This window comes from Gymnogyps californianus, chromosome 14, assembly GCF_018139145.2.
Source record: "Gymnogyps californianus isolate 813 chromosome 14, ASM1813914v2, whole genome shotgun sequence".
Classification (NCBI taxonomy): Eukaryota; Metazoa; Chordata; class Aves; order Accipitriformes; family Cathartidae; genus Gymnogyps; species Gymnogyps californianus.
Genome location: NC_059484.1, coordinates 2,921,545 through 2,947,756, shown reverse-complemented (window position 1 = coordinate 2,947,756; position 26,212 = coordinate 2,921,545). Strand labels below are relative to the sequence as shown.

At 47.5% G+C, this 26,212-nt stretch overlaps 1 protein-coding gene across 1 annotated transcript in view; it reads left to right on the top strand.

Annotated features, from left to right (window-relative positions):
- FGF18 (fibroblast growth factor 18) overlaps positions 1 to 26,212 on the top strand; it is a 73,169-nt gene that overhangs the window by 29,420 nt on the left and 17,537 nt on the right. The window contains exon 3 of the mRNA XM_050905435.1: positions 24,607 to 24,713. Coding sequence (XP_050761392.1) covers positions 24,607 to 24,713 — 107 coding nt within the window. The remainder of the gene's footprint in view (positions 1 to 24,606; positions 24,714 to 26,212) is intronic.

Below are 26,212 nucleotides of genomic sequence, written 5' to 3'. Positions count from 1 at the left end.
GTGGGCTATGAGGATGGCAGGTCAAAATCTGGGAACGGTTGTTCCCTCGGGGAGCTTCAGGCAGGATGAGATGAGGTACACGCCGTGCCTGGCACAGAGGGCAGCTACTGCCGCTGCCAACGTGGGCAGAGGAGCGGGGTGAGCTGTGCCACGGGAGGTCACTGCTAGAAAGCACCTGGCTGGTGTGAAATGAACCCCCACGGCTGTTGCGTTAAGAGTCACCCAGTCTCTCAGAGAAAGCCCTGCCCCGAGGTCTCATCATCCTTGTCCTTTGTCATTCCCAAATTTCCAGATAAAACAGAAGTGGAAAGTGCCACTTGGCTGCTAATTATTGTGTCATTTTATTGCATTCATCCTCTTAAGGTTTGATATGTAAACTAGTCGCTGCGTGCTGGCTGCTGGCTTCCCAGGAAACGCTCTTGCCCACAGTGACTGTCAGGTAACGTGATGTAGTTTTCCTCTCCATAAAAGAAGGCAGCATTTACAGTGGGGTGCAGCAGGGAAGTGTGCCCGTGAGCAGCTGACAAGTGCTAATTTATGTGTCAAAGCCCATCTTGTCCCCTTCATACATATGCAATCGTGTCTGAACAACAAATCCTCGCGCAGGAGCGTGCTCGTGACCGGTGGCGATGCTGCACAATTGCAGAGCCTGAGATTTCCCGTCTGGGGAGCTCCCCGGTGCCTGTGTCGCTGCTCGCCACCAAATCCTCTCCGCTCCTGCTTGCTGGTGTCCTTCCAACAACCCGGAGCGCTCCGGCCGGGGAGGCCATTTGCTGACACCCCCACCTGCTCCCTCCCCCGCGCCTCCTAATAAAACTCCTTGACGCCTCAAGCTGCAAAGCCTTCCCATCCCTAGCCGTGCTGAAAGGTTATGGAAATCTGTTCATCATCTTGCTTGGCACGGGAACACTTAGAGCATGATAATCGGGGAGACAGTGAGGTGGGACATGGAGGTCCAGGATGTGACCATGCATTGCTCCTAGCTGTGATAATGAAGGGGGGAGAGATGTCAGAGTTACTGAAGTGAGAACCATCTGTGTTACAGCCAAAACTGGATACAAAGGCAATGACACAGGATTCATTATGTGCTGGGAACCCCTCCCCCCGAGGCATTATTATGGAGTAACCTTTGATCAAGACCAGAGAGAGGCTTAAACCAGGTCCAGGGATCTCAACAGTTGCAAACTTTTGATCCACATCTCCGTCTTGCTGGTCGGATCAGCCTCTGAAGGAGGACACCTTTCCTTTCGTGCAGCAGATGGCTGTTTTTCCTCCTGCCCTTTTTCTCTTCTTCCCTCTTTTACTGCCTCTACGCCGGCACGGTGAGTCAGAGCCAGGCGTAGCACTGGGGAGTGCCCAGCTCGTTTCTTGGCTACGTCGCCCTTGCAGACGGTGCAGTCTCCGACAGCTTCTCCACTGTCTTAACCCTGTCCCCACTGACAGGGGAGATGACGGTGGAAGTGGTGTGGACTGATGTCCTAAGGATTACAGCCCGGGGAAGGCTTTGGGAGGACAAGCCAGAGCCAATGTCTGAGAAAAGGCAAGAGATGTGGGAAAAGGTGCCCATGAGCTGGCTCCAGCCCTGAATTCTCCCAACAACTCAGTCCCATTAAGAGAAGGTAACATTAGGCAAGGGCAACGCGGACTCTTAATGTCTTCATGTGGGAAGCTCCGTCCAACCGTGTGGCTGTGGCTAAGGTCCATAGTGCTCATCAGCAGCAATTAGCACTAGCCAGTTTTAAGGATGGGGGAGCTAATAACATTTTAGCACCTCTTTCCCCTCTCCTCCCATACATTCACAACTGGTTAAAGAACAGTGTCCAAGTGAAGAGATGCTTTTTTTCTTTTCCCCTACCCCCCCCTTTTTTTTTTTTGCACATATACAGCTTCCAAATGGCTGGCGTGGGAGGGTTGCCCTGCCTTTGAAGGGAGGTTAGTTTTATTGCAAGGTTTTATTGACTTCTGTAAAACTTCTCACCTCTTGGTTGAAGAGAATGCCCAGAAAAGAGGGGAGGTGGCAGATCTCAGGCAGTGAATTGCTCGTTTCCAGGCAGCCACCATGAGTACAGCAAAATGACCAGCCAGCCCTGGTTCAGGGAGAGAAGATACCGCAGGGCTGGGGGAATCGGGCCGGAGGAAGCCCCCTTGAACGTTTTATCCGGGTCTGCAAATGCCATGTGCAAGGAAAAATGCATGCTCTGCAATGCATAGTTTTGCTGGCATAATAATTCCGGTATGTAATTTTTGGTTTATGCGTTCTTCGGGGCTAAGATCTGGCCCCATGTGTCGAATTATTAAATGGCAAATTAAGTCAGTTAATAGAATTAATTGAGTCGATGTAATCCTTTTAATCAGATGGATTTGATCCCTTCTCAGATGAATTAGAATCCATTAACAGATAAGTCAATTATTGGACTAAATTAAATCTAATAATAATGCCTGCTGCTCACAGCAACACTAATTAATCTAAATACACTTACCTATCTCCCAAGGTTGGTTTTTTTTAAGGCTTAATTGATGTTCCTAAAGTGCTCTGAGATCTTTAGATAACAGACGATCTATGTGAGCAAAATATTATCTCTTAACAGACTATAAACTAATTAAAAGACTGATCTATTTACAGATTGCATTTTTACTTTAATCTCTTCAACCTATTCAGAAGGAGTTTGCACTGGCCCAGAAAAACAATATTCCTGTTATAAGCTTATTATTACTTTACAGGTTCCTAAGTGGTCCTTTCATTCAGAAAATGAAAGGGGGAAGGAGAAAAAACAACCATTAAAGTGCTGACAAAAAAAAGAAAAGGACCTGGAACCTTTATATTCTACCTCCGATAAATGGTACAGATAGGGAAGAGAGGGATCAGTGACCTGAAACCTTAGATCCTTTCATTTATTTTCATTTCACAAAAGGCAGAAGACATTCTATCCTGTTTGTTCACGATCTTTGTATCCGGCGCAGTTGGGGAGACAGAGCTCTCTTGGTTGGGTGAAGGCATTTTTTGCCTCATTTGTATTTCACAGCTATGTGATTTTTGTTTTAATTTGTACCCGGCTACTGCTGTCCTGCGGGGCGATGCGAAGTGATAGCCATCAGGAGAGAGGCGAGGGGGGTGTGAGAGGTCTTTGGGCTTGCCCTCTCTGTGGAGGTAACTTTTATTTGTGGCGAGTGCTTGGGTGTCCTGAAGGCTGGGATGTGGTGTAGGTAGGTAGATTATGAGTCAGTGTGTTCCAGGTCGCTATCCAGTGGTATTTTGTCCATTGACCTAGTCTATCACAGTTTAAAAAAACCTCTTGTGTCCCCTAGAAGGTTATAAACTATCTATTTTATAAACCTTCTTGTTTATAAACCTTCTCGTCTACAGCACGGGAGGCTTTGTTTGAGGACACCCCACGCAAGGGGCAGCGCACAGGTATGACATCTCTCCTTCGCAGCATCCCGTCGCTGCCAGCGTTTTCAGCCACCCAGGGGGGTGGACCCTGAGCCAGTGAAGTCCTCTCGAAGACTCCCCCAGAGTTCAGTGGGTTTTAGCTCAGGACTCAAGAGATGTTCCTGAGACAGAAGAGTTGGGGAGGTTAACAAAGCATGGGTTTGCTAGCAGGGTGTCGACGAATCTGGGGTCAGGCAGACCAAGGAGGGAAGCAAATTCAAGAGGTGAGCAAATTCAAGAGGTGGTGTGCATGCATGATGCCAGGCGTTACCTCCACGTGTCATGGGCGTTCCTGGTACAGAACATCACGTCCCGTACAGATGTGCTTTTTTGGGCGGTACAGGGAAAGCAAGGAGCTCGGGGAGACGGGTGCCTCCTTCCTAGGGTCACCCCAGCCTGGGTGATGTGCTCCGCAGCATGCAGTCCCTGCCTTCTGTTCTAGCTGGAGCTTCCCAGAGATGCCAGTGGACAAGCCCATGGAGAGCACATTACAGCTGTCTAGACATCAGCCACACTCCATCCCGCCAGAGATTTCATTTGTGGTAGAAGTGGGCTCTGTTCCATGAGGAGGTGTAATATGTGTGGAAAATATTATTATAGCAAAATAGCCTCCTTTAATTGACTCTAAATTTTGCAGGATTCCTTCCTAGGTTTGGGTAATCCTGTGCTCTCCAGAATTAATGAGCTGACATAGCACTTCTTCGGGTTTGGCAGCCTGACAGCTAATTTAGAACTCCCTAAACTCATTTCACTAATGACTCCCATTTGTTCTATCTCAAAGCCTGGAAACAAATGCAAAATACCAGTGCCATTGTCCCATCTTTAGCAAGTCATTCTTTCTCCTCAGTATTTCTGGCACCTTAACAGCAAGCTGCCTTGGGAAACCTGATTAACCCTTTCCCTTCCTAGAATAGTTAAAATCAATTTTGATCCCCCTCCTGGGAAGGTCAGGAAATAAAAACTCAACTCATTGTGGCTGCAAGGCACAGAATTAACCTGCAAGAAAGACGGGAGATGTAGCCCAAGGAGCAATTGGGGTTAGTTAAAGATAGCTGGATTTCCACAGGCTGGACATTCAGAAACCTGCTTTTCTTCCCAGGACCACCAGGTATGTGCAGAGGGCCTGTCTGTCCCGCTGCAGCTCAGCCCGATACCCCGCATGAACTGTGATTTGCTTTGTAATTTATTCCACTGAACCATCAGGATGGCTGTTTCCTATTTAAACAACGTATCGCTGCCTCCAGTCTCTTCCCATTACAGTTTTGACATGACAACAAGACAAATAATTTTTTTAAAAGACCTTTTATCTTCTAAACCATTTATTTTCACTTACTTAGCCCGGGGGCAGAGCTGACCTCAGCGTAGGGGATGATCATTCACCATGGCAGCTGTACAGTCATATGGGTCCCAGGGACTGGCCTGAGCCGGAGAAGCCTTTGCCGTCCAGCTGCTGTGTTGTGGCTCTGGTTTTTTTCCCTTCTTGCCCAACATTCCCCGATTGCTTTATTTTTTTTTCTTTTTTTTTTTTCTCCCCTCCCTTCAGATGTTTCCCTTTCTTATTTACAGTGGGGCAGTGGTGAAGTTTTCCTTTGAAAAGAGGCATGGGGATGAGCCGAAGCGCTGCGGCCGGCTCGCTGCTTTGTTGAACCACGCGTGGGGCGGCTGGAGCTGGCGCTGGCGCTGGAGCTCCCAGGCTGCGCCGGGCAGCGAGGAGCCTCGGCCGTCCTCACCTTCCAGGCGACTCGGAAAGGTTCGGCAGCCATTTGAAATGCGCTGTAGGCATCTTATACGAACCATCTGTACATTTAAGACATTTTTATTTTTTTTTTTTTATTCTGCCGTATTCTGCGCCTGTGCCAGGGTAGGGGAAAGCTCTGCTTGGGCGGGATGAGAAGTTCGGGAGGAAAAATCCAAGCCTTTTGCTTTTTGATTTGTGACAAACCTATTTCAAACAATGTATTTGTTGCCAATTTCCTTTACTTTTGGTTTTGGTAGCTGCTACCCCAAACTCCCACTGCAGCCAGCTTCACACCTGAAGTTCAGCTCTTTCTGCAGCGGTGCCTGTTTTGTACCTGCAGTAACAGCAGAAGCTGTTGTTTATTTTTCCTCTGATACTGCACTGATTTTTGATTTCCCTACTTCTGGACCTTGAGATAGCTTAAAGAGCCTTGACTTTCACGGAAAAAAACCCTCACCTTTTAGCTCTGTGTCCACACTTCAGGTCTCCGTAATCACTGATCAGGGTTCGGAAAACATAGGGCCTGTCTGTCAGTAAATATTAGGGACCCAGAAATAACGAGGAGAAGTAATTTAGAGGCCTGCTGATAATTTGTCATTTTTAATTTCTGCGTGGAGTGCAAAGTGAGCTACAAAGTGAAAAATCTTTATTTTCATGCAAGTCATAAAAGGGTTTTTTTTTAACAGTTTGTGTGTGTATATAATTCTGTGCCGTGATTTAAGTGTTTCCATTAGAAATGCAGAATAGGAAATAGGATCCCATCTGTGAGCAATTTAAGAGGAAGTGAGACAATGGAGTCGATTGCTGCTTCAGTTTAGATAATCAATACAAATATTATTAGTATAGTGATTTATCTTCCAAGACACTTTATGAAAATGTGAATGCCAGACCCCGAAGACAGGTCAATATGATATTATCTGTTCCTGCCTTGCTGTGATTACGTTTTTTTCCCATGAAGCTCCAGCAGCTGCTTCGCTAAATGTTCTTCCCTGACTGTGATGAAATAACACAGAAACAAAGTTAAGGCTTCCCTTTCTCCTCTGTGACTGCAAACGCACTGTGCATATTAGTACAAAGACTACTTCTACCTGAAATTTGTACCTGGGGACTGCCAGGTGGATACTGGGAGATGATCTTTAAGGTCCCTTCCAACCCAAACCATTCTATGATTCTATGACGAAGTTCTGGAAGAAGTTTGCATAATTTTAAATATATTTCTAGGCCATGAGTGATTCTGTGCGCAAATGCTGAGAGAGCTCCTTTGAGTTTATTGTGCTTGTTTTATGTTAGTGTCTGTTATCAAGCCTTGTGTTGTGGTATCTGAGGCTTCCCCGTATCTAAGCATTTGGCCAGCCACGAATTCAAGTCGGTTCTTGGGATGCACTTAAAAGTATCCTGCGAATAGGCTAGTCTGCATTTCTGAAAGGGTTTTTTAATTGCTTTTACTTTGGAGAGGGAGGAAGGAAAACATCGTCGACAAACTGTCTTGTAAATTTTGGCTTTGGTGTACATTACCATGCGCGTTGTCAAGTGGCCGCTGAGATTCGTCCTTCATAAGAAACTTTTGGAGGAGATGAAAAATGTCAATAACCCTGTTAAGAACATGCCTAATTAAAGACAGGATGGGAAATTCAAAACTTGGTGTGTAAAGAGCACGCTTCTGCTTGAAGATAACGTGGGATCTCATTAGGTTGCCGTTTGAGAGACCTAAAGTCAGTAGCTTGCTCTGCTGGAGACTTAATGTTGGTGGTGTTAGCCAAGTCGCTCAGCTGGAGCATCTCCCACACTCCACTTTGCCCAGGTGGTGGGACACTGAGGCTGGACCCCCTAGACAGTGGAGAGGGAAGGATCTTTGCTCCTCACGTATAGCGAAGTGGCACGAATTTCATCCTCTCAATCTCCTCGTGTGTCCCTCGCACATCTCCAAGACAAGGGTTGCACCGTTCCCTCGCCTCGTAGGTGTGCTGTCAGGATAAAAGCATTGCGAATGGAGAGATGCTAAAGAGACGGTGGTAATGGAGACCACATTGGTATCCTGGTTAGAAGTAATTATTTGGTGTTTTCAGATGCTGTGAGACCATTCCTGTTTTTAGGTTGGGGTTTCCTCAAGAAATGTGTTAAACTTTATAAAAAAATAAGGCACTTTAATCGCTCGGATTTCACCTCAGCTCTTTTAAAAACCAGATAGTCAGGAATTTCCGCAGCTGTGAGGTGGAGCACAGCAAACATTAACAACGCCAGTAGCATTGCGTGGCCGTCTGGAAGAGGAGGGAAGAGCCCGGTCCCCTACAAAACGGCACCGAGCCTCAGGCTCAGCGGAAAGGTGAAAAATAACGAAGCTCCGAAGAGGAGAAATTGCTGATGCGTGACGCTTGGAAATCTGGAAGAGTCCAAAAAGTGAGCTGAAAATACCCCCCAAAAATGACTATCTGTGGCTTGAACGAAATAGTGTCCGATCAGCATTCAGAAACCGCTGAATTCAGGCCGTTCCAATACTGGCATTTTCCAGACTGCCTGCCAGTCGGATGCAGAGGAGAACACGTGTAGAGCGTCTGCGGTCTCAGCGCTCGCAAGAAAGGGAAGGCGAGCTGGAAGTAAAGGGAGTGAGAAGGCCCAGTAAAAAAAACCCTGTTTTTCTTACTGTGAGGAAGAGAAGAGGGTATTGGGGTTGGAGGAAGATGGTTGCGTGGCTGCGCTCTGTGAGCATCCCTTTTAATGAGCTGTGCCAGCAATAAATAGCGCACGCTTTGGTCCCTGATGAATTTTAAGTATTTTCTGAATGCCCGTAACAGACAATTCATGCTTTTATGGTGACGTAGGAGCTGAGACCTTCTAAATGTCTCTTGAGCTTTGCGTCCCTGACTTCTGCTGTAGTTGCTTTGGGGATGTGCCTGTCCTTTGCTGATGCTACCTGGAGTGGTTGAGCTTGAAGAATCACTGGGTAGTGCTCAGATTTATTTTACCCTCGTTTGAGAGCTGAAATGAGTTTCTAAAAGGCCTTCTCCTCCTCTGCATTCATAGCTGCCAAAAAGGGCGCCTTTCTTCCCAAAGCAGTAAGAAAAAAATCCTACCATCTGCCGTGACCCTGCCTTCTGCTAGCTGTAACAAGTTTTGGGTCTTCTCCAACAAGCAGTTTCCCAGCGATCACAACTGGATGGCAGCTGTGCTGGCTGGAAGGATCTGGCCCCAGGTAGCGCCGTGGAGAGGAGTCCTTGTTCTCTGACGCTGCTCGGCTACTTCTGTTCCTCATCCAAGAGCTGAGCTGGTGGCACGGAGGAGGAGCAGATGTTGCGCCTGAGCAGCACGATGGTGACGCAAGCCATTGGCATTTGAGCATATGGTAGGCAATATACGCTTGGGATCCTGGCTTCAAGTTGGCGCGGCTGGTATGGTTTGGTTTCTACCTGATGTTCTCAAGTACTTTTGGAAGGACAAGCAGGAGAGGAAATGGGTGGTGGGATGTGAGAGGGGGGCTCTAGCAGCAGGGGACATCACCCACAGCTGCTGGAGGTGGTGAAGACCTCAGTGTGGAGAACAGCAGGGAAGGGCTAAGAATAGGATGGCATGTAAACACCAGATAAATCCAAAAAACCTATTGTCCAAATGGCCTCAACACTCGGCCAGGGACACTCATGAGGCTCCCAGTGTGTCCATGCTCCCCATGTATCAGTGATGTTGTCCCAGGTTCCAGCAGCAAAGCAGCTTGCCTAAAGGCAACTTCAGTATAAATCCCAAATAACGTTTCTGCGGGTTGCATGGAGGGATCAGAGGGCTGGATCTCTGTTACAAATGAGGCCTGATTATCCTCTTTCCTACGCTCATGAAACTCCACCGACTTCAGCAGAGCCATTCCTGGAACTCCTGTGTGAGACTGAAAGGAGATTAAGCGCTCAGCAGTGCCTCCCATTCCTCCTGTGTCTTGCACCTTTGTTAAGACCTTGCATTTCAAACCATTTTAGCCGGTGGGAGGCAAATCAAAGCTGTTAGATTTTAGCCGGTGACAATGGTAGGGTGCTGCGTGGTGTGCCCAGCCCCTTGCCTTTGTGCGACATTTGCTCAGCGGTGATTCTTGCCTTTATTTCATTTGCTTCTGCATCTGCATCCTCATTTGTAACCGGTTTTTTTCAAGTTAAGTTTCTGACTGGTGACTCATTAGGAGTAAACAGGCAAAAGGATATTGACTTTACACCTACTAATTTGGGGGTGCTAACAAGCAAATATAAGAGCTGTGTAGTCACCAGGTAAATTGTTCGACCTGGGAGGACTGGAGGAGGGGAGAAAACAAGCATTGCAAAGAAACTGCACTTTTGTTTCTAGCTACTAGCCTTGATTGTTCTTGCAACCATAATGAGTTTGGGTGAGCATTTGACGATCGCCATTGCTGTAACCTGTTTTGAGCTTTGCCAGGATTTTCTAGTGCTGGAACTATTAGACCTGTGTGGGCACGAGAAGAAGCTAAGATCCTAATTAGAAGATGCTAAATATGTTCGCTCAGAAATGAGGTGCCCTTTACGGCGGCTGGTGGAACAAACCCTTCTTCCTGCGGCATATGTGAGTGCAGGGCGGCGGATGAGTCAGGATGCGTGTCGCTGCCGGTGCTGGCGTGCTGCGTGTGCGCTGCGCTCGGAAAGGGAGGTAGAGACATATAGTAGCTTTAATATAGCTAGTATAGGTACCAACAGCAGGAAACATCAGCGGTGTGGGACGCCCGTTAGGTAAACGTGAATCAGTGTGGCTCCATGGACTATGGCTGCAGGGATGGCAGAGGCTCATGGTCATGGCCATGGGCAGCTCACTCCTGCTGAGGTCTGTTCGCAGTTTCGCTGGTGCTGGGGCCCCAGTCAGCTGCAGATGTGTCTGTCCCTCTCCAGCTACATCTCTGACGCAGTGAGCGCGCACCCTTAGGTATGCTTAAATCAAGACAAGGATGTCAGCTTTCTCGGGAAGAGCAACCTGTCGCAGGGGAGCTGGAGCACACCTAAGGAGCGATGGTCTCTAGCCCTGATGGTCCTGCTCTGAGCAGAGGGTTGAGCTGGATGACATCTGGAGAGCCTTCCCAGCCTAAATTGTTTTGTGATTTGGTGAGTGTCTTTCAACACTGGTTGTCAGAACAGAACTGGCAGATAAAGTCATCAACGATCCGTTGCTTTGAAGGTAGTAGTTCTCCTTTGGATGGATTCAGTGGGACCCTTAGGAAGTGTCGTTTCATGGTTTGTCCCTCCCTTTTCTCCTTGTCATTTTTGTATTGAGATTTTTAAGAATTTATATTATTTAAAAAATTGGGTGTAGGCAAAGTTTTCCATTCTACCACTTTTGTCCTTCTGCCCTTTCCCTCAGCTTGGAGTGACCCACTTACATCTGTAAAGATGATACCATCTGCACAAAGGTATATAAACTGTAGTTTATCTTAAAAGGTATGTGCTGCAGAGTGGAGAGGCACACTTTGTACGAGTGCAATAACCAGTTATCATCTCTACTCCTTTCTGGACATGAATCCGGTTTGCTGTGTACTTTGAATGGAAGGAAGGAGTTTCCAGTCCTGCTGTATCCGATGTCAGGCTCCCTTTCACCGGCTCCCACTCTGCGGCTGTGACTTCCAGCCTCACTCCTCCTCCTCGGTGCCTGACCTGGCTGCAGCCAATATCTGTCTCTCAGCAGGAGGAATCTGAGGAAATGCAGCAAACTTCAGCTCCTGGGGCTAAATTGTTGTGCTCTGTAACAGCAAACTGTGTTGAACTAATTGACAACCAGCTTTAAACGTAACCCCGATCAAGCAAATACGTTGATTTATTTTTTCCTCTCTTACCGAGTGTTAAGCAGCTTCCAGCTTGGTTTCCTCCCCAAGAACTGGATAACTCATCTATTGTGTAGTAAAACTGATGGGCAGTTTTGACCTCTATACAATCCTTTCAGTATGTTGAGGGAGGAAGGACTTTCTTATACTCGTATAAATGTTTGACCACTTAAAAAAAGCAAAACAAAAAAAGCCCAACCCAAAACCACACACAACAACAAAAGATGATCCATTTTCTCTGGACGTCTTTGAAAGAAGCTTAGTTTAGAGACAGACTGGAGAGAAAGGCTATTGATTTTGTTTGACCTCCAAACAGACTGCGGTCAGTATATTTTCCCTGTTGGAAGCGGTTCAGGGCTCTGAATTTCCGTGTCAGCGTTTGTTTTCTGAAGTGCACTGGAGCTTTTGCTGCTTCTTCAATAAATAGCAAGCTGTAGGGAAAGGTAGTGCTGGTATATATGGATTTCCCTCTGGATCTGCCCTTCCTTTCTTTTTCTTTCCTATATAACTCGGTCGTGTTGCTGCTTAAGCATTTACAAGTCTTTTTCACTGAACGTCATGCAGGTTAGTGGCTTAAGCTGGGACTACAAGCAACAGTTTTGTAATCTCTGTCTTGCTTTTTCCAGTGCTGAGCCAGGTCCTTTCCCAGCCTCTTGCCTGCACCGGCACCCGTTGCCGTACCTGGCATGGGGGAGAGACGCCTTCCTGTACACAGTAATAAACCCACTAAAAAATACCGTCCTCTCTTCTACCCTGATTATGCTCAACCTTTACATAGGAAAGCCTTCCTGATTTGCACTTAGTCTCCTGCAGTGAAACGGAATATTCTGTTTGGTGACTCCCGTAGTACTGGAACTGCTCTGCTCGGTACAAGTTTGCATAGTTTTGTAGATGTTCTCGTGAAATGGCTTATGAGAACTGATGTGCCCTTTCTCTGGCAATCGCCTATCAACGAGTGGCTTCAAGAGATTGGAAATACCTGTAGGATGTGTTGATTGTGAGGTTTCTAAATGAGCTTCTCAGAGCTCCTTTGAGATGAGCGGTACCAGTCAGCATCTCTCCATGCCGAGGTGTCGACTGCGTTATCTCCTCCTAATTTAACAGTAATGCTTCACTCGGCGTGTTTTTGGTTTGTATGCTTCTGCCTGCTTTGCGGCAAATTCAACATGGCAAGTTTGCTGCTGTTGGCACATCAAAGGGCATCCTGATAAACCTGCCATGATGTAATCAAGCTGTAGGCAGAGGGTTGCTGATGTTGGATACCAGTTGCTGAGCTGCTCTGTTGGCTTTGGCAGCATGAGCTTCATTTCTAACCCACATGGACAGATGTTCCTCTTGGTCCTAATGCTGACCCCCTCTTTAGAGAAAGGGTTGGTCTTCGTTGCCACTGCCAGCCTCACGTCTGCTTCTAGCTGTGTTTTGGGTCGGGGTGGAGGCCGCTGGTACGGATGCGTGACAGCCTGTGGCATATGTGGTCTGCTGACAATTATACAGCATCAGTTTCTAACTTAAGCGCTTAATTTCCCAGACAGTAATAGCCCACTGCATCCCTAAAAAATAATGAATGGTGGAAGATGTATTTGTGCAGCCTGTGCCAAGTCAAGCTGAGGTTGCCGCCTGCATTGCATGTGTAACTCTAGTGACTCCCCGGAGCAGGACTTTAAGGGTTCCCCAGAACCTTTTCTTGCTGTCTTTAGCCCAAACCCCCCTCTCCCTATATCTGAATATTCAATTACATTAACCCTTTGCAAATGGCTCAGCAAACACCTCCGAGAGTGGTGAGAAAGAGAGGCCTGTAACTGTTAAACCTCTGCACAAACATGAAGGCAAGGAGCTGACGGAGGGAGGCTGCAGGAGGTGACGGACTCGCTCCCAGCGATCCCCCAGCCCCAGGCAGGGCGTGAGCCTGCCCAGTGCTGCCCAACAGAGCCCAGCACTGTTTGCCCTGCACATCCCTACGGCTGGAGCTGCTGGAGGTGGGTCCCATGGGTGCTGCCTGCCGGCCTCCGCAGCTGCCCAGCCACTCTGGGTGCTCGTGTCTACCCTGGGTACCAGTGCTGCTAATTATCCCCCGGCTCCAGTTCCCAAGGCCTGCGTGGCGAGTGGTCTCCCCCGTTTGCACTGGGCCATGGGGCAGAAGAGGGCAATGCAGAGGGGCTGCCATGCTGTCTGGGAAGATTTAATAGTAATTATTACTAATACAGCAATAATAATCATCAACCTGCTGCTAGTCTTGGGAGTAAGTAGGCCTGGGCTTGCAGTCTGAGCACAGACTGGTCTGTTTAGGTATTATCCACCTCAAGGTTATCATGAAGCTTTGCTAATTAGTAAGCAGAAAGTTTTGGCAGAGCCCTGCGTGGCAGGTGATGTATCAGTAAAATATGTCATCGGAAATGTAGGTAATCACTGGGAAAGCAGCAATGCTATATGTTACCCTATTGCAATGGCTTCCATAGGTGGTCTCCAGTACATTGTGATGGTGGATCAGGAATATGACAGTTTCTTGTTAATGATCTAAATCGAAAACTAAGCACGCGTAGAAAAGCAAAGATGTCCTTGTGTTTTAAGTGCCTGTAATCTGTTTCTAAGAGCTGGGTACCAAAATATCCCTTTGATTCTCAAAGGTAATTGTACCTCTTAATTAGCTGGAGAAAAAAAACCCCGCAGCCTGAGATCTTGCTATATAAATTATAATTAACCCCTTGGCACTGGAAGTTGAGATTTCCTGCCCCCGAGCACAAATGCAAAACGCATTAGCAGCACTTAACGTCAGGCACTCTCGCCCACCGCAGCCGAGGGGTCAGCTCGCTACCCCATAAATACTGCTGCGCTCCCAAGTCCAGTAGGAGAATGGCAGGGAAGCCGCGGAAACCCGAGGGGAAGCACTAAATACACCATTTGAGGATGTTTGCCCTGCTTTTTTTTCAGAGCTGCAAATGCCCCAGCAGGAAGGACAACACAGGAAAAAAAAAAAAAAAAAAAAAAAGAAAAACCCAAGCCCCGGTGAGGAGATGGGAGCAAGGAGAGGGACGCTTCCCGGCGAGCGGTTTTGTTAGCCGACATGGCTGGTTGCTTCGCCGTGAGAATGGCTCTCGGCGCTCCCGCCTCACACACCTCCAGCGAAATAATTGTCTGGTGCCAGACACACTTGGCTGTGCCTGTTGTATGCGGAGCGCGCCAGCCAGGGGCCATCGGCCACCCACTGCTGTCATTCACCAGCATCCTGCTTTTTTTGTCTCCTTTTCATTCGTGCCTGTTGGGGGATGAGCTTTAACTCTTCACACCGGAGGTGGACCTGCAGGGAAACACCAGGTCGGGGCAGCTGGAGGCAGGGAGGAGGGCAGCATGGCAGTTGCTGTGGGGAGGCTGGCCTGAGCCTGCGTGCACCTGCGGCTCTTCCCTTCCCGCTCCCCTGATCTACAAAGGGTCTCTGCTCACTTCATGACCTCGGTGGAGGGCCAGGCCTGGTGGGCACCTGGATTTAGGGAAAGCCATCTGCTTTCCCCCACCAGGAGCTTGCACAGAAGCTCCTTAGTTCAAGTTAGCCGGCTCCTTTGGGGTCCCGGATGGAGAAATGACTCCCTTCTGCTGCCATGGGTCAGTCCCAGGGTGGCCGCAACTCTGCGCTGGGCCATAAAGCCCTTGGTGTTGTTTGCCAAGGGCTGTCTCTTGCCCCACGGGTTGTGTGGCATGTCCTCGGGCTCCTTCGTGCCGCTGTCTCTGGCGGTGAGGGGTGTCGTGGGCACCGGCAGCTCCTCCTGCAGCAGCAGTGGTCGGCTGAGCTCGGGTGGTGGCAGCAAGTGTGGGGTGCCTTGGCCACCTTGGCAGGTTTCTAAGGTGGCCTCGTCCTCCCGTGGCAAAGGTGAAGGGCAGCCCCGCTCCTCGGGCTTGGCACGGAGATGTGGCCCTCAGGACTGCCTGTAAATGTTTCAAGTCCGCTATGTATAAATAGCGGTGGGGAATTTCCTTCTCCTGTCTGCTCCAGAGATTGTAGAGGGAGATAAAATAGGAGAGTAACAGGGTGTCCCGGCGGGGAGGAGGGACGTGCTCCCTGGCATGGGGTAGCAGCGAGTGCTGGAAGGAGGGTTTGTCCATTGGGTTTTGTCCTTTGTCTGTATGTCTGAAGATTTTTAAAGTGAATTATGTGCTGATTAAAGAGCTGGCTGAAGAGCCCTCCAAGCTAAACGAGCTCTGTCTATCCATGTTAGGATGGGCACAGGCGTTAGGACACCTACAGCAGCAGCGTCACCTGCCAGTGTGGCACCCGCCGCCTCCAGGGACCGTCCCCTGTGCAGGTCACGGGGCCACCCCCTCCAGGGTGGGGAGAGGAGGGGAGGATGCTCTAGTGCAGGGAGGAGAGAAAAGGGCTGAGAAAATTTTGGCTGGAAACGTGGGGCTGAGTCTGAGCCTTGTAGGTGACCTGGGTCTCTAGATAAACTGAAACTAGGATAAGTAACAAATAAAATAATACGGATTTTACACTGTCAATGCTGATTCTTTAAACCCAGAGTACCCCAAAATAAGCTATTAGAGAGATTGCCTCTTTTCTTTGCTGCTCTTGTTTATTACGCCACAGATGAGGACTGGCTTAGTTCTGTACTTGATTTACTTTTTATATTAAGATTTAACATGAGATCTCCTTTTCTTAATCCAAACACTTATGGTTTGAATGCAGAATTATATTTGAGATTTTTAAAGTACCTTTATTAAAACGTAAAACTAATTTTACAGTTCTGACAGGTCTTATTTAAATACCCAGTGCCAGATGCCTTTTGTCCCAAATGACTCTAGGAAAAAAAAAAAAAAAGACTTTTAAAACTTCTCATGCAATTAAAATGCAGTAAAAGGCAAGTAAATAATCTTACCTATGCTGTGGACTGGGGGTAGTAATTTAAGAAAAGCCCCATGCTGAATGTGTTTCCAAAAATAAATATATGAAACCAAAGGTGCTAAAGGCAGAGTTAATGTGATATCGGATTTGTTGTTATTTCTGTTGCTGCTGCTCTGAGAATAGTTGAAAGAATTGTGCTATGTCTGGACGGAGAGACCTTTTCCAAGGGACTGATGCAGAGGACCCTTCTCCAAGGTGCTTCACCCAAGGGACTCGCTTTGGCTGCAGTGGGTTCCAGAGGACGTGTGTCCCCAGGTGCTACAGAAGATCAGTTCTTGTCCACCTCTTTCAACCCTTTCCCAAAACGAGTCACACTCCCATATTCTTATCTGAGTGACAATTTGCTATACTTCGTTTAATAATACGTCATCTTTTATTTGGCAAAAGTGAGCTTCAGCAGCACAAGCATTAAAAAGTCAGATATCTTTAAAATTGTGTTTGCGTCCATTTGTAAGAGCAAACCCTGTTTAAAATCTTAAAACATAGAGGAATTTTCCCCATGTGCCAGAACATTTTTTCTGTTAGGTTGCGCTGCTGCCTCTGCTCCTCTGCGTTCCAGAGCCACAAGAATCCCATTGAAAATACCGGAGCATCCTGCAAGTTTATTTTCAGCGTATTTTTCACTTGCTGGAAGAAGGGAAGGTTACAATGAGCCCCTTTGAGAAAGTGCACGAGCATGCTTATATTCCTATCCATAAAATTAATTGTCATATTTTCAACTTTTACTGGCACGGAGTAAGAAACCTGCTCGGTAGAACTTAACATCTTTGTATATCAGGCCCAGCTGATAATCTTAATTCAACTAACACTGCAAGTGCTTTATGCATTTCTCCTGATTAGCCCCATTTTGGAGCACTCACAAATACAAGCGGAACCTGGATGGACTAACTTTTGGAGTATATGAAACCATCATGGTGTTGGCGTACGGGAGAGATTTATGGGTTTGGGACTCCTCGGTAAGAGGATATGGTGGTGCTAACATCACACGTACTTCATTGCTGAGGATGAGCAGCCAACTACCAGGTTGCCCATGGGAGGAGGGTGAGTGCTTCGGAGTAAACGTGGCCTGTCCTACGCTTCTGGCCACAAATAAAGCAGCTTTGGAGAAGCAAGAGTACATGGGGTTCCCATCGCTGTCATTCTCCGCTTATTGTTATTTTTGTGTACATCAGTATTTTTATTGGGTTCAGCTGAGACTGGGAACAAAAGAGTCAAAAAACTTCAGCAGGGTTTGTTCTTGCGGTAATTCTAACCCTCTGCGGGACGGGAAAGGTTCACGCTATTTCCAGACCCAAGAGACTCCAGTGCTTTGGATGCGTTTCAGCCAGGCGCTCAGGGCCAGGTTCTGAGGTCCTTGTCTGTTGGGCTTGACTATGTCAGTAGGAGTTTATCCAACTGAGAATGATCAAAGACATCAGGGTTTGGCCCTTTATTTTTCATTTTAGGTGCTTTTTCAAGCATAACAGAGCTTCTGAACTTTTTTGAGGCTCATCCTTCACTAATTCCAGACTCGGAGCCTGGCAGCTCGTCAAGCAGTTTTCCTGCCTCTGTAGAAATACTGTCCACTTGAGCTGTGTTTGGAGGCAGCAAGACACCCTGGTGAGATAGAGGAATTTCTGTGCTAACATTTTTAACGTTTCTCTTTCCAAGCCTACTTCTTAGTCATTGCGAGTTTGCAGGTGGCAAAGTTCAGTGCAGAATTTGTTCACTGACGCTCCCCGCCCAGGCGTTTTTAAAGCACACAACCTATCGCCTCCAGTTTTGCTGAATCTTGTCTAAATAAGCTTATTCACCATCATTGAAGCAACTGCCAAAATATTTTTAGTGTCTCTTATGGTGAATTATGTATAAAACATCTGCAAGAGGCCAAGTCTGATTCCCCACTGCTTAATCCTGTTTTCTTAGATCTACAAATGGGTGCAAATGGCTCCGTGTCAGAATGACAGTATTTTACATTCATTTTTCACGTGGGTAAACGATGACCAGTCTCTGGGTAGTGCAAGCTTGGGCCAGTGATATGACACTTATAATTTTCACGTTTTCCTCAGATATTTTTTATTTTTTTTGTTTTTCACAGAATCACAGATTCAGGGATTTATTGAATTTTTCTTTAAGTTGGGCAAAATCTCTAAGGTCTACCTTGGTATTTATTCTGGTCTTACGTCAGCTGAACTATCAAACAATTTTCATATGCATGGACTGATAAAAGACCTCAAATTAGCGGATTTTCATTTAAGCTTCTCCCAAGATGTGGTGAATAAAGTTAGTTTATAGGGGCTGTGTCTGGAAGCTTTGTCATCCTTTAGGAGCCTGGGCAGTCCTGAGCAGAGTACTTCTTTGTTTCAGAATCTCCTTTTTTCCTTGATACTGCCATTCTGGCATAAACAACGCATCTCCTACAGGGTGGGGAGGCAGGCTCTCCCCGAGATGGTCCCTGAGATGCTCGGGGAACACCAGCAGCTCAGCATCGTTCTCTGGGCATGTTTTGTTAGCCACCGCTGAACTGGTAGTGGAATTTTTTGGGTGGGCATCCCTACAGGTGAGACCACTGTAATGGTGCGATAGGCTTAAATAGCGGAGGTTTCGCTAGTGTGCGAGTGATATTTTATTACCCAAATATCTCGGTCTGTGCAGCCTGTGGGGTTAACTGCTGCGGCAGTGTGTCATGCTTGCACATCTGTCCTGGGCTGGGTACTCAGGCTGGCGTGGTTGGCACCAACATGGGTATTTCCGCATGTCTTGGCCTCCTGTCGTGTAGACGTGCCAAGTGAGCGCTGAGGAGATAGCTCAGCATCCTGGAAATGGGACAGGATGCCTTCTCGGTGTTAGATGGTTGTTTGCAGATGAGAGTGCCTGAAAGCATCTCCCGGAGACTGAAGCTCTTATCAGCTAGTGCAGAGGTGAAACCCAGAGGAAGGTGTCCCTGAGTGTGCCAGAAAAGGGAACGTTAGCCCTTGTTTCTCTGTTAAAAGTGCTGCGATCCTGCACTTTTCTCCATCGCATCAAGCCCTTGGGGCGGTTGCAGGTAGGCAGGGTGCGGAGACAGCCCTGCGGAGGGCTGGGGAGGGGGAGGCTCACACCTCCATGTCCAAAGCTGTGCTCCCAGCGTGTCCAACCATGCAGCCGGTGGCAGAGGCGGGACCCTGAAGCCACGTAGGGGTCTTTATCAGCACTCGAGGGACTTCCGATGTGTGTGAAGTCCTTTGTGTGAAAGTATTTGCAGGATCAGGTTGCTGCAGTGTAAGTGCCTTTGAGGTCTTTGCTGCATTATAGATTTTCTTCTGATGTCTCCCATGCAAATATTTAACCTGTCTGGTTCCTGAGAGCTACTAAGGCTGTTAGGCGGGTGGCAGGTTGTCTCTGCAGTCTTTCCTTTGTTCACACAGAGCCCTCGGTCCTGCTCCCCTTCCTGCCCCAAAATCGGGCAGGGAGAAGTGCCGCGGGGGACTTGGCACTTGGCGTATATTGATGCGTTGGTGCTCTGAGGGGCTTAGGCGCTCCAGATCATGTCTTTTTCCCTAACTGCATCAGCTGACCTAGTAAAAGATATGATGTTTAAAAGAAAACCTCATTTAGAGAAACAGCTTTTTTAAAAGCCTGGGTTAAGACTGGGTGCGCTGCTCCCTGAGCAGTCCCCCTGCTCTAACACCGGGTAGTTCCCTTGCTTGTGCAAAGTCGTGGCTTAAAAAAGAAAATACCTGGAGCCTGGATCTTGGAGCTGCTCTTACTCCTCCTCCCCACGACCATCCCTGTTAATAATTTGACATACATATCCTATGCTCGCTCAAGACAGACTCGATGAGCTAATTGCAGTGGTATGTGGGTCAGAGCTCTGCCCTCCTGAGCACCAGCCTTATTGATTTCGGTGGTTACTCCTGATTTGCACCTGAATAATTGAGAAGGGAGTTGGGTTGTATGGGTTATAACTATTTAAAGATACAGCTTGGAGGAATATACAAGTGTGCAAGCAAAACTTGAGGATGCAGCCTAGATTCCCTCACTTGTTCATAGCCTGCAGGCTTTATTAGACCCTCCAGACTTTACCTAATTTTGGCATTATTCCCTCGTCATTACATCATGAATGTGAAGTGGAGACAGGGTCATTCTCTCCTATGTTGCGGTCGTGTAAGGGATTCACGTGGTTTTGGTAGGGGGTAGGCCGTGTTTGAACAGGTTTCAACTATTTTAAGCACCCTTGGCCATGCTGGGGTTCACACTGGAAGATTCAGTCTTACCAGAGAGTAAATTTTACTTTCCCATCAGATGCGATATATGCTGTGAACTATGGAAACGCGCTTTGTCTCGGTTCATAGCACCAGAGTAACTAAATTGGAAAGCCGCTCTCCATCACAGACGCTGTGGTCCCAGCCTCGGCGTATCTGTACATCCTTCCTCTTCATTAACTGGAAATGGTTTCAAGTGCTGAGGCTGGTTTCTCCGACTTTGTAATTGCATCAGAAAAAAAGTGCAACAAAAGCAACAAAATCTCGGTCCCCTCTGAGAGCCTTTTCCCCAGGCAATCTGTTTTAGCCTGTGGGCAGCATAAGCAGCTGTACTTTCTTTCTCTCTGCAGTTCCTTTTGCAGGATTTTTACCTGCAAAAAAACCCAAAACACCAAAAAACAATGGTGGATAGCCTCGAAGTATCCAGTCCTTCTGCACCTTCCTTGTGTTTTCCCCTTTATCTCTTTATTTATCTGAAACTGGCTGGCGCTTAGGATTTTGTGATAGGTACATGTAAACCTTACGCTTCTCAGGTGCCCTCTTTCTCCTTTCTTTCCCCCTGCTTTTCTGGCTCCCGTCCTCCCACTCCCAGGAAATATTTGAAAGATAATTTGGCATATTTTCTGCCATCTTCACATATCTCCCTGACTTCATGTTTTCTTAGCTGGAAGATAGCTTTTCAACATATATATGTAATCCTTCTCACCTAGACATGTGAGGAATTCCAGTCTCTTCCAGTGGGAGTTTTCAGGAAGGTTTAGGTTAAATGGGCCAATAAGGCAAAAGCATGTAGCAGAAGATCTCACCCTCTAAAGACATCTTTTCTCCCCCCCCCCCCGGAAAATATATCAGAATATCTAGCTGTCAAAGAATTTAAACAATAATACCTGATCTGAAGGCTAGAGTGCAGGGCTTTTGAAAATAAAAGATTGTAATCTCTCTATGGTGTATCCAGGGACTAATGGAGCTGGAAGTCAGGTGTCCTGAGCAGCAGACTGCTGTGGGGACACTGCTCCGGCTTGGTGGGACTTATTTTACCTTAGCTCTCAATGGAAATTCTCTTAGATTTTCCCTGGCGCTTTCGTTGTGGCCATGGCATCTGTATCATAGAGACAAGACAGCAAGCCAAGTCCAGTTTACGTGAACTTAAATCCTATCGGTGGTGACTGAGCTTTTCTCCTGCCACGTGTGAGTGGGGTGGGAGACCTCAGTAGCCCCTTCTGCTGGGCCAGCCTCCGTCCCCCAGAAACTCTTGTTGCAGCGTTCAGGGCTGGGATTCATCCCAGCTGATTTTAGCTGACTAGATGTGTTGTCCAAGGTCCCTGTCTGGGCTCCCGAGAGAATTTAGGGAGATGCCTGTTGTAAAAAGGAGAATCAGCTGTAAGGGGTGACTTAGGCTGGAAGCCAACTAGATTATGAACCCAACCCTAAAGCTGCACTGATCTCTCTTGTAGGAAAGGAGGTCAAGGATCCCTAGAAATAAGAACATGTTTCCAACATCTTAAGACTCAGATTTTTCAGAAGCAGGTACCTATGGGTGGCCGTAGCCTGTACTTCGGCAGCTAGGATCACAGTGGGGAGCAGACAGCATCTGCTGAACCTCCTTCCCTCTGCTCCCCACTCCTAGACATTGGGTGCAGGATGATCTCTGGGGCTCGCAAGCCTCCTCGGGGCACTGGGCTATGTATGCTGGTGTATTTACTGGTGTGAGTGTCGCACTGGATGCTTGCCCATCCACTGCTGCTGAGTCGGTGCTGTGGCACTAGCCTGGGACGGATCTCAGCACCAGCGTAACCTTTGCAGCCCGCAGGGAAGGTGACTTCCATTTAGTTCTAAATTATGGCATTATTTTATTAGATCTTTAAACTTTATTTAAATTCTTTATTTAAAAAGGGGGAGGAAGGTATCATATTTTAATTAGTAGCGGTGTCAAAGGAGACCTAGATTAATTATTTGAAATCACTCCATCCAGATGGTTTTAATTTTCACAGCAGGGAACCGGCATCTTTTTAAGGTGATATTTTTCAAATTAAAATCAGCTTGGATATTACTCATACTGGCTGCAGAGCAAGGGGGTGGGGAACACAAGCCGGTGTGCCCCGTGTTTGTCCATCTGAGCGCGGGCTGCTGGTGGGGACCTGCGTCGGAGAGGTGCGGGTTGCTGACTGTCCATCGGGATTGCAGCTCAAGGCTCTCGTGTTGGAGTGTTTTATCAATGTTAGCCCCTGCTTTGGCTGGCCAAAACTGGTATCTGATATTCAGCGTTATTCTTAGCAGCTTTAGTTGCAGCACTGAGACTGGAATGGACAGGGAACGCCTCGCAGCTTGGATGGGAACTTGCCATGTCCTGTTCTTGCCTGTGTGCAAGCTGTGGAGCCCTCGCCTGACCCCTTTAGTGGGTGGCCCCAGGTCCGTTTGCGTGCCTGGGTGGATTCGACACGGTAGATCTGTGGGCGACTCCTTGGCGCTGTAGGTGTTGGCCGTGGTTCTTGGGCCAATCTTTGGGACCTCTTGTGCTAGCTCCATAACCTTCCCTCGTGTGCAGGCTGCTGCTCTCCGCCTCTGAGGTTGACCATTAGTCCTCTGCTCATGTGAGGGGAAGACCTTTCACAGTCACCTCTTTAAAGATAGTCATACCTTTGGCTATTCCCTTGTCTGTTAATGCTGCGTTGCATCGGAGCAGCCTCCCTGAGCTTCTTGGAGCAGTGCGCATTCACCAAGTTATATACCATGTTGGTCAGCCTCCCCTCGAAGACGTGTCTTTGACCCTGTGCCATCCTCCCCCATCCTGGCTTGGCTTATCTTGATATCCCCGCTATGACCGGGTATTTCTGGTTCATGTGGCTCTTCCTCACTTAGGTGGTCACTGGTTCGATACCAGCTTGGCAGGTGTAGAGAGAAAGCCTGCAGCACCCAGTTGTTGCTTGCAAGCTGCTCTCCATCACAGATACCCAAAACCACAGTGCGTTTCTGAAAGACCTAGATAAATATCTATATTTATGTGTGATTGCAAGTAATATTCTGCTATAATACAGGCATTATCCCACTTGCTGTCAGAAAGAAGTTATTCTTTAAATATGCCCTGTGATAACAGATTTCACAAATATATCTAAATAAATGTAGGCAGCTAGTAACTGGAAAACCCTGAACTTGCATATGTGACTGAGCTGCAAAGGGAAAACTCCGTTTAGGGCCCTTGTGAGTTAAAGGTTTGTGATATTTGCACTGCTGCAGAAGCCAAAAGCTGACTTTACAAGTGGGAAAAATATTAATGTGTTTAAATGAAACAAACTCCTATTTCTATCCCCATGGTAAATCCTTACAGTGAACATATTTGCTCTTAGAGGGTTTTAAAGTTTGAAATATGAATGCCAAAAAGAATGTGACTTTTTGCAGCACAGATCAAACATTCTCCAGAGTTTGGCAAAAGCCGTGTTTCTACGGCAAGGCTCGGGTCTTACAAGCGTGAGTATTTCCAGAGCAAGACCGTGGATTTGCACTTGCTGACACTTACACATTCTTGCATTGTGTTTCGACCGTGTCTCCTTTCTCCCCCTCCATATCGGAGATGGATCTGAACCAAAATGTCCAGTCTGCCTGTTCCTGCCTCTCCAGGGAAATTCCTGGAATCCGAACCTCGAGCATGACTGGAATTTGTGTTTAGATCAGAGGTGGAATAAAACACTGAATTTGGACATGTCTAGGTTTTCGAGATGATGATGGCACGCTACGCATATGGGTGGCAGCTCGGCCACTTCTGCAAATACAGTTGTGTGTCAGGGCAGGTGGTTTATGAAGATGCAGCAGAAATCTGTCCTCTACCGTGGCTCCTGGCAATGCTGCAAACCAGCTCTGGCCTCAGTAAACGTGTGAAGCACTATGAGATTGGCCATATTTCTCCCAGCTAGAGCAGTCATGGACCTGGACTGCTGGAAAGCAATTCGTGACCTCCTGGGAACATAACTAGACAGACAGAGGACGTCTGCAGGGCGGGTGTTCATCAGACAGAACAAGCAGTGCCGAATTTCTCCCCTGCTAGCTGCTGCGGTGATCTTCAGGAGATCACTGCAATGTTTTGCACCACTGGACCACTTCTGTGCAGTGTTTGAGGGCTGCTGGCTGTGCGGAAAGGATTTTCCTTCTTGTCATGCTAATCTTTTATCTTCATGAGAATAAAATCCATGTTCTTACTCTCCAAGAACCCTCCTGCAGCATGAGGGAGAACATTAGCATTGAGCTTTATATTGCTGATGGGGTTGGTGGGGACAGATGGAGCACACACGTGTATATGCATGCTCTGTGCTAAACTGGCATTAAATCTGGAGCATCCGCATAGGAGTCAGTGGAGACGTGTCAGGTCTGCACCTGCGAGCAAGCCTGGAGCTCAGCCCTTGGGTCGTTCCCTTGCAGAGCGTCCCGGCGTGGTGTGGTTCAGGTAGAGGTAATGGGACAACGCACTGATGAGCTTTGCACGCTCTGACTTAATGGGACCACATTGGTAAAAGCTTTTTTTTCTTCTTCCTTTACAAGCCCAGCTTCTAGTGGAAACAGACACTTTTGGCAGTCAAGTCCGGATCAAAGGGAAGGAGACAGACTTCTACCTTTGCATGAACAGGAAAGGCAAGCTAGTGGGGAAGGTAAGTGTTTCCTATTAATTCATTTATAACATGAGTGTTACCTTTAGCAGCCTCCTCAAGGCTGTAATGATGTGTTCGAGCTTTGCCTGTCAGCCTCAAATGAAAAGCAGGACGGAGGGGATGTGGGGTTTGCAAGGCAGCCCGTGCCCTTCCCGAGCCCTCCCCCGCGTCCATAAAATCAAGCTCTGCAGCCAGCCCTGGGATTCTCTCATGATACTTCGGATGCGGATGGGTCTGCGCTTTACAGTTGCGTTAAATTGATGTGAGATGTCATCTGGGCATCCCAGCGTCGTGGCCACCTCCACAATAACTTCGTTACTTGTTCTATCTTTGGAGGGAAATGCAAAATAAAAGGGCAAGGGGAGCACTGTGCTGGGGAGGTAGGCAATGTAAGGCTCCTTTCAGTGGTGAGCCACGGGATGGTGTGGCAGAGCTAATACTGGAATCCGAACATCATACTGGGGCTGGGCCTCACGGTTCTAGCGTTACAGGAATATTTTATGACTTTGGATCCCCACACACTGGAAGCATGTAACAAATTACAGCGTATTCACCCATCTAGCTTAACTTCTTTGCTGAAGTCATATTTTTTATGTATTAACTTGTTTTTGTAACTTAGGCAGTTCTTCTGTATTGTTGGCGAACCTAGAAGCTTGCCAACTAGGCAGGAGCTTGCTCAAAGCTAAAATATTACCAAAAAATAAACGTAAAACGAAATATCTCAGCCCTCAAAGGCCCCCTCCTCCACTGCCCGCACTTTGCACCACCAGAAATTAAAATCTGGCATCTTTGTGGCTGTGAAAAAAGGAAGCTGGGTTTTGTTTTGAGTCAACACATCGAAAGCCACACTCCCAAACAGAAACCAGAAACCAAATTGCTCTGATGAAACATTATTTACTTTTGCGGTCCCGAGAGTGACACTTGCGGGACAAGTGCCTTCCTCGGAGGATCCCTCCTGCCACTTTTGTTTTCCTCACGAGCTGCGCGGGTGCTTCTGTCGAGACTGAGCCCAGATCTTTCGCAGGCAGCCGCTAGCTGTGGCAGCCTGCCTGACCCACTGCGGAGCTGCTTTGGCGAAGCAGGCAGCATCCAGGACGCTGCTCGAAATCGGTGGGGACTTGGAAATTGGTGCTCCGGGAGGATTGGACCAAAGCAGCCGCTTCTCTCTGCTTCCTGCACTTCTGCGGTGCAATTACTGCTCTGAATGAGACAGCGTTGTTTGATCTTGGACAAGGAAATTTGTTTTTTAACTGGATTTAGACCTCTCAGGATATGCATGGATGCTTTTGAAGACTGCACTGAACACAAACCTGGCCTTTGATTTTTTTTTTCGTGCCTTAATTTTCCATCCTTTAAATGTGATAATAGCATTTTTCCCTGAAATGTTGTAAGAATAATTTTGTTAATGTTTATGAGGTGCTGATACCGCAGTAATGGAGACCTTAGAAGCGTTCAAATTAGACGGGGCAAAATGAGCATGAAATCTTACCTTTTTCTTT